The sequence below is a fragment of the Lissotriton vulgaris genome, chromosome 1_2 (genome assembly GCF_964263255.1).
Source record: "Lissotriton vulgaris chromosome 1_2, aLisVul1.2, whole genome shotgun sequence".
Lineage (NCBI taxonomy): Eukaryota > Metazoa > Chordata > Amphibia > Caudata > Salamandridae > Lissotriton > Lissotriton vulgaris.
Window position 1 is genome coordinate 366437125 of NC_141686.1, and position 8785 is coordinate 366445909.

General features: G+C 41.9%; 1 protein-coding gene across 2 annotated transcripts; it reads left to right on the forward strand.

Moving 5' to 3' along the window:
* The first annotated feature begins 5490 nt into the window (after nt 1-5490).
* LOC147736900 (uncharacterized) lies at nt 5491-8519 on the forward strand. Of its 2 annotated transcripts, XM_086953564.1 has the most exons (4): nt 5491-6312; nt 6478-7033; nt 7370-7625; nt 7701-7978. In XM_086953564.1, exons 1-4 carry the CDS (start codon nt 6151-6153, stop codon nt 7819-7821), a joined length of 1095 nt encoding a protein of 364 aa, XP_086809690.1. In that variant the 5' UTR covers nt 5491-6150; the 3' UTR covers nt 7822-7978. The 2 variants fall into 2 exon arrangements, with proteins under 2 accessions (XP_086809690.1, XP_086809689.1); XM_086953563.1 differs by having other exon boundaries at nt 5491-8519.
* The last annotated feature ends 266 nt before the right edge of the window (nt 8520-8785 follow it).

Here is an 8785-nt window from a genome sequence, read left to right on the forward strand (position 1 = left end):
GGAAAGCATGAATAGAATGGTGAAAGGTACTCTTCAATTAGCTGTTCAGGGTCGACGTGATATTCAAAGAGCTGTGAATGATATGTTATGGTCATATAATACCACTGTCCATTGTGTAACCAATGTTGTCCCTTTTGGGAAAATTCGAGGTAGAGTCCCAAAAACAAGTTAATTCCTCATTGGCTGCATGAAGAGAACACCTCTTTCCCTATCGTGGTCATACTGGTAAAACTGGAAGAGTGGAAGTGGGTGATCTTGTCAAGGTCAAATTAGGTAGAAGAGAGCATGGGTTGAATACATTTTCTTATCCTTTTAGTGTTAAAGAGGTTCTCAGATGGCATGTTGTTTTAGGAAACGGCCAATGTTGGAATTTTAGGAGGATTGCTCTTTATTCCAAGAAGGATGCTGGTACTTGTATTCAAGGGCCTCCTTTACAACAATCTAGTACTTGCAAAAACCTTCATGAGGGAAAACAAAACAAAACCAGTACGTGAGATTCGTTTTCCAAGGAGATATGATGATTTTGTTAGGTAATGACTTCTTCTGGTTTTTTTTTGTTCTTTAGGAAAGAAGATGTTTCATAAATTTATGATAAATTTATCATACGGTTCTTCTATATTTTGCTTATATTGTTTTATTAATATAACATTTTATTCTGTTCCACATATGTTGCGTTTTTCATATTTATTATCAGTATTTATTCTATTGATATAATGCTTTGTTCACTTTTGCACGTTTTGATTGCAATATTTTATGTACTTTGTATTATTATTATTTTTTTGTCTTCTGTAAGAAAAGAAGATATGTTATGATGGTTCTCTCTCTTTACTCATTGACCTGCCGCGCGAGGTTGACTGGTCATCCTTGGAACTCTAGTTTGTTCCAGGTCTTCCGGTCATTCTAGGAGTGGCGGTTGCTGAGGCAGGAGTGTGGGAGCTCTGCATGATGAAAGAAGCTACAATAAAACTATCTATACCTTCATATTTGACTTCTGGTTGCCACCTGCTTGAACAAGTGGTCTTTTAAAGTTATACCCTCCCCTTACCCTTTCACCTCATCACAAAGAGGAATGGCTCCTGGTGTCCCCCGGGGTTTGGAGCTCATTCCTACCCTTTTTAGGTCTTGCCTAGCGTTGCAGCGTGAATGCGCTACCATCGCTTTGTGAGGTATGCAGTGTATACTGTAGTGTGTAAGCTTCATGGAAGCTCCACCCACTCTCTGCCCATTGGCTTTTGTCTAAAATGCTGCCTTCCGATTGGTTTGAGGCTTGTTAGTCCCTCCTCATTCATCATTTATCCTTTCACGGTTATTGCCCCCTTAACTCCTAAAACTAATTTCTTTTAGGTCTCGCCTAGCGTTGCAGCGCAAATACTCTGCTATCGCTTTGCGAGGCATGCTGTATACACTGTAGTGGGGAAGCTTCATGGAAGCTCCGCCCACTCTCTGCCCATTGGCTTTTGTCTTAAATACTGCCCTCCGATTCGTTTGAGGCTTGTTTGTCCCTCCTCATTCATCATTTGTATCCTTCCACGGCTATTGGCCCCTTTACTGCTAAAACTATTTTCTTCTCTGTCTCCCCACCCCACCCGCCCCCTCCCTCAGTAAGTGACTTTACACCCTCCTCCGCACCATCCCCCCACTACTGTTCATGTTTTCTTGCCTGCCGACAATTCCGTTTTCATCTTTATTATTGCCACTTTGAAATATGCAAGATCACGATGTGTGCTGTACCAAAACTTCTCGTGTTTAATGAACTAGATTTTGATGTTACTCTAAATATATTAAGACTCTAGGCAACATTCGGGGAATGGACAGCAACTGACTCCCCATAGTTCCCAATTGGCATTGTTGTCAGGCCGGAGGAGCGGCAGTGTTTTAACTCATGCTTAAAACGAGCACTTTTAATACCTTCCTCTCAAATCAGCACTATAATCATGTGTACTGAAGTGACGCGCTAACGAAATGCACTTTTTGAATTCTGAAGAGATGTTATCGCACATTTACACATTTGCATCGTGTTTACTGTATGATTAACATGCCGATCATTTTCACGGTTCGCCCACTGCCTCGTATACGCTTTGGCTTGTCTCGGGCTGGCTCTACCTGCTAATTAATATATTGGCTCACGCACCTCTTAACAAAGAGAGAAGAATGAATACATGACAGTGAGCCCCGTAGATGGTAGAGAAATAGACTGGTGCAGGCAAACAGACAAAGTCAGACTCCTTTGCCTCATGTCAGAATCATCACTTTCAATAACCTGGAAATCTGCTGGAAACTCCTGCATGCTCCAACCTCATCCCCCTACCTAGTCTTAGCTTAGCACAAGCAGCAGATTTTGAGCTGTGCCCTGCTGGTGCAGAGGAGCATGGCAGAGTCTGTAGAAGTGCAGGGATCCCTAGCCTCTCAGGACGGGCACCTAAACCTTCCGGGTGCCTTCACACTCAGGATAAATGAATACATTTTGTTCTGTGCTTTAGTCGCCCCTCAGTGAGCACTGTCTGGTAGATGGAGTTCTGTGTTAATAAACACATTCACAGAGGTGGTTGTGTACAAACAAACAAAAGCCACAATACCGTACATTTTGAACATTTTGAACTTGTCGTTAAATACCTGCTCACCGAGTACCTCATTGGCTGATCATTCCATGGCACTACCAAAATTACATTTGGACACATTTTCTCAACTGTAAAACACTTCCTACTTTGGGTCATTTAATAACTCGGGGCTTTGGGGTTAGGTAACCTACTTTGGATGCTATGTAAAAGATTAAATACAAAAACTAATGCAATGAAGCTAATCAACCAGCACTGTGAACACAGACACGGATTCTGGCATTTTGTATAATTAATGTCAATGTTCTCATAGATGCGAGTAAACTAATCCTAATGATATCTGCACACTTTTAACTGATAGCACCGGGCTAACTTTGACAACTAGGCAATGAATACATTTTCATGTACCCCTGATGCCGCCCTGCCCCCCATGCCCTTTGCCAACTTCATTGCCTCCAAGTGTTTGGGGGATATCCAAGACACGGGAGAGTGAATCAAATAGTCTAGAAAATGAAAGTGAAGCCGAGATTTGGATTCTCATGCTCCGATTGCGTTGGTTAGTCTGTAAGCACTACTTTTATTAATGAGTTTCTCATTAGTAAAGCACCACGGTGTACATGTGTGGCGACACGTCACCCATGAGGTACTTGCCAAGCAATTGTTGACACAATCCATCTTTGCGTCTGTTTCAATATATTTATTACGAAGTGCAGGCCCTTTCTAAGGGATTTTGCACACTACATACATTCACTCTAAAAATAAACCGTGTAGGTAAAAAAAAAATCCCATTCAAAACTTCAATAGCTCTAACTCACAAATGTGAGACCTATTTGCATTGCAAATGCTTGTTAATATTTACATCAGACCTCTGGCAGGGGAAGTGAAGTATTATGGAATATCTCTTTAGTGCTGTATGCTGATGACACTCAGCTAATTATTTCCCTGTCGGCAGAGTCAACTGGCTTTTGTGTCACATCTAAAAACTGTGTATCCGCGTTGGCCAAATATAATCACGACAACTGTTTAAAACTTAACTAAAAAAACAGAGCTCTAAGGAGCAACCAGCCTAGCTGCCTGGATGAGACTTTACATGCCCTCCAGAACGCTATGCTCCATCCAATCTAAACTTGGCCCACATCCCTCGTCACAGGAGAGCCAGAACGAAAGGTTTCTCCTTCCATGTCTTAGCTCCGACCCGGTGGAATTCTATGCCTCCTAACCTTAGAACGATTCAATAAAACTTACTGTTCCGGAAACAGTGGAGGACCCAGCTCTTCTTCATCTAGGCTGACGATTTTGCCTCTCTGGGGCTGTGTTTATTAGGATCCTTTTATGCCCCTTGCCGATATTTTCTGACACCCGGACCCTCACCTTCCCCTCAGGGCAGGCAGCCTTCAGGTGTTGTGTTTTCTAAGGCTCGGCTCCGCGCTTGTAAAGGGTCAAAGTGGTAACACCCTTGCAGGAGGTGCCTTTATCAGCCGCAGGATTAAGATACAGTGCACCCAATTCCCAGCCCAGTAAAAGCCTGAAACAGACCCAAAATGGAGCATGTACCTACATGTTCGCCTCCCCTGTTTGTACCTCATAAGTAGCTACCTGTGCACTTCCTCCGTTTTTATGTCCCCGGCGAGCTTCTCTAAAGATGCTTTTGATCCTTCTACGCTATCATGGCGTTTGTCTATTACTTCATTACCTGATGTCTGCTGTGTTCATTGTGTCACTCCCCTGATTTAGCTGTCAATGAACCCTGCTGAGCGAGTATGCAGCCATAAGGGAGCTGAATGTAAGAAATACCCAGAGGTGTAAGTGCTGCACTCACCTTCAAGCAATGGACATCTTGTCTTACTCTGCCAATGCTCCATCCACTGACCGAGAAGCATGCTGGCACCAAACGGAAGACATTTAGTTAGATACCCCGGTAAAGGCAGAAAAAGATAAAAAGCAGACACGTATTGGTAGCAGAGATGTTGCAGGTATATTACTAGTAGTGATGGAATCTCTATAATAAATGGTGCAATCTATCAACAAATGCTTGGACCATCCCTAGGAATGTGGCAAAAAAAAACTTAACAAACAGAAAAGTAAAGACAGGAGTTAGAACTTCAGCTCCTCCAGTGTAAACTTCGAAGTACTGTGAAGAAGAGTGGTAATGGAGCTACATTTGTTATATACTTCCTGAAGCGTTACGTTTATTATATACTTCCTGGAGCATTAGCTTTATTATATACTTCCCGAAGCGTTACCTTTATTATATACTTCCTGGAGCGTTAGCTTTATTATATACTTCCTGGAGCGTTAGCTTTATTATATACTTCCTGTAGCATTACCTTTATTATATACTTCCTGGAGCGTTAGCTTTATTATATACTTCCTGGAGCGTTAGCTTTATTATATACTTCCTGGAGCGTTAGCTTTATTATATACTTCCTGAAGCGTTAGCTTTATTATATAGTTCCTGAAGAGTTACATTTATTATAAACTTCATGAAGAGTTTTCTTTGTCATGTAGTCTTGAAAGGGTTACTGTTGTTATAAACTTCCTGAAACTGAAGTGACAGCAGCACATCCTGATCCAGCTCTTTTTACACAATCTCTTCTTGTTTAAATGAAATCTTAGCTATGTGCGTCTTTGTAAAGCTGTACTTCTAGCAAGTGGGCATTCCATGTGTGCTCTTTCTGTACTAAGTTACTGTGAGAACACTGAAAAATTACCTCCTTTTCTGAATTAATTAAGATGTACATGTTCAATAGAACATTTAGTTAAATATCTGTGTAGGGGAAATATCTCTTGGTAACTTTCATAAATGGTCTTTTATAACTAGTTAAATATTGTGTATTTGCATACTCTTACATTTCCATTTAGTGATTTTAAATCTCTTTACATCCAATAGGAAATCAGCCTTGGATGCTCAAATGATCCTGAATAATGACAGTAATCGTGCAAATCTGAAAAAAGTGGTAAAAAAAATTAGCTACAATATTCAGGAAAAGATCTGCAGACTGAGGAACCTGAACATAAACTGATAGATCCTCGAAGAGGCAGTCAAGAGCAATTCAGTGGATGTAAGAGTCTGAGCTGTGCACCTCCACGCAACAGGACTAAGAAATAACCTCTAGAAAATTAAGGCAACAACACTGACAAACCACTTCCTGTATAAACAGGCCTCCACCATCAGATTTGATCATGTGTTCGGTATGAGGTGGATACAGCATTTCTCTGCTTTCTGTAATGATGGCAGACCACCATTCAGCACGCTAGGTGTATTGTAAACTCTTCCTGGCCAAACCACAGAAGCAAGAGAAAAGCCCAAGGGAGTGGAGCCAGACAACTAAGGGCAAAGGAAAGAGAGGGTCTCTGATCTACAACAGACTGTCCCAATTTGCTTCGACCAGAACGAAGACTAATCTTCACTCATAAACATGCAAAACCATTTCTCAATCTAAAGACATAACCACCTACAAAGAAGCTTTACTTGCCACAAATATAATATGTGTAGTTTTTGAGTCTTGTATTTCATTGTGAAATCTGAAATCAACCATCCAAAATACCACACACATACAGGGAATGTGATAAAAACACAAGGGCTTTATCAACCATGTTAGCTCCTCAGAAAACCCAGTCATGGGATGCAGATAATTATAAACCTGACCCAGAGACACTAACCAAGAAACAAACATCATACACAAGCAGCAAGAGCTTTAGTTTGTCATCACTACGAAAGAGCCATCAACAAACACACACAGGAGAAGCAACATGCATTTGCAGTGAATGTGTGAAGAACTTTAGTGAGTTAGCACTCCTAGACCATCAGCGAACACACATGGAGGAAAAACCATACCAATGCACTGAATGTGTGAAGAGCTTCAGTCAGTTATCACAACTCCATGTTCATCAGCGAACACACACAGGGGAAAAACCATACCATTGCAATGAATGTGTGAAGAGCTTTAGTCGGTTATCAAATCTTCAAAGACATCAGCGAACACACACAGGAAAAAAACAATACCATTGCAATGAATGTGTGAAGAGCTTCAGTCGATTATCCCAACTCCAAAGACATCAGCGAACACACACGGGGGAAAAACTGTACCATTGCACTGAATGTGTGAAGAGCTTTAGTCGGTTATCAAATCTTCAAAGACATCAGCGAACACACACAGGAGAAAAACCATACCATTGCACTGAATGTGTGAAGAGCTGCAGTCAATTATCCCAACTCCAAAGACATCAGCGAGCACACACAGGGGAAAAACCGTACCATTGCACTGAATGTGTGAAGAGTTTCAGTCAGTTATCAAACCTCAAAAGACATCAGCGAACACACACAGGGGAAAAACCGTACAATTGCACTGAATGTGTGAAGAGCTTCAGTCGGTTATCACTGCTTCAAATACATCTGCGAACACACACTGGGGAAAAACCATACCATTGCAATGAATGTGGAAGTATTTTTAGTGATTCCTCAACTCTCAGGAATCATCAGCTAACACACACAGGTGAAAAACCATACCATTGCAGTGAATGTGTGAAGAGCTTCAGTCGGTTATCAGACCTCAAAATACATCAGCGAACACACACTAGGGAAAAACCATACCATTGCAGTGAATGTGGAAGTGTTTTTAGTGTTTCCTCAGCTCTCAGGGTTCATCAGCGAACACACACAGGAGAAAAACCCTACCATTGCAATGAATGTGGAAGTATTTTTAGTGTTTTCTCAGCTCTCAGGATTCATCAGCGAACACACACAGGAGAAAAACCATACCATTGCAGTGAATGTGTGAAGAGCTTCAGTCGGTTATCAGACCTCAAAATACATCAGCGAACACACACTGGGGAAAAACCATACCATTGCAGTGAATGTGTGAAGAACTTCAGTCGGTTATCACACCTCAAAATACATCAGCGAACACACACTGGGGAAAAACCATACCATTGCAATGAATGTGGAAGTATTTTTAGTGATTCCTCAGCTCTCAGGATTCATCAGCGAACACACACAGGAGAAAAACCATACCATTGCAGTGAATGTCTGAAGAGCTTCAGTCGGTTATCAGACCTCAAAATACATCAGCGAACACACACTGGGGAAAAACCATACCATTGCAGTGAATGTGGAAGTATTTTTAGTCATTCCTCAGCTCTCAGGATTCATCAGCGAACACATACTGGGGAAAAGCCATACCATTGCAATAAAAGTGTGAAGAGATTCAGGGTGTTATTAAATATTCGAAAACATCAGCAAACACACAAAGGAGAAAAACCATAGCATTACAGTGAATGTGTGAGGCACTTTAGTGGGTCATCAGACAAACAAAAACATATTCGAACATACACTGAGGAAAAACCATACCATTACAATGAATGTGGAAGTAGTTTTAGTGATTCCTCAAATCTGAGAAGTCATCAGCGTATACACACAGGGGAAACACCATTACAGTGCCGTGGATGTATGAAGAGCTTTAGTATGTTATCAATTCTGCAGAGACATCAGTGAACACACACTAGATTGTAGCATTCTGAATCATCTGTAAGGTGCTTTTGTGTTGCTGGAGCTGCCAAATAAACAGTGGTCTCATAGCCCAGCCTTGCCTAGAGGAAGGAGTTCTTCGATATAATATGTACATCAGAAGAAAGGATACATCTTCAGTAGCCAAAGATAGTAGAAACGAATGCTTTCCACCAAGTTCATTTTAACAAAGTTATGAGTCCGGGAAGTTCTTCCTGCTGCCGACCAAGTAAATGTAAATATAAATGTAAATGTATGTGTCTTGTAAAGCGCACTGCTGCCCTGAGGCGTCCTGGGGCTGTAGACCGCTGGGGAATCCGTCCTGGCTATCCCTGTGAGATGGTCCCTACTGGGTATCTCCAAGGTGAAATCATGCATCCCTGGCGAATGTGGGGGGCCATTGTAGAGATGAGGCAAGCTAATGCTCAGAGTTGCCGAGTGTGATCCCTGGTTAGAGTAGGCACCGAGGTGAGAATTATAGAGTCCGCTGACCCTGGTCCACGACCCTGCCGGGAATTGAACCCTGGTACCGGGCCATTCTATTCTTCTGGGTCTGCCTCCTCTAACCAGTGAGCCACACCACTCCACGTGTCCCAATGTCATCACCATACCACCACAGAACAGGAATGAGAGCACACTCATCCTTATATATAACACACTACAGGGGTTTGCTTCAGGGTCAAACTCACTTTCCTTACACGTTATCAGCAACAAGTTGTAAACT

Bases quoted from the DNA above. Each gene is read 5' to 3' on its own strand.
- LOC147736900 (XM_086953563.1), top strand. From the start codon at position 6,151: ATGTTAGCTCCTCAGAAAACCCAGTCATGGGATGCAGATAATTATAAA.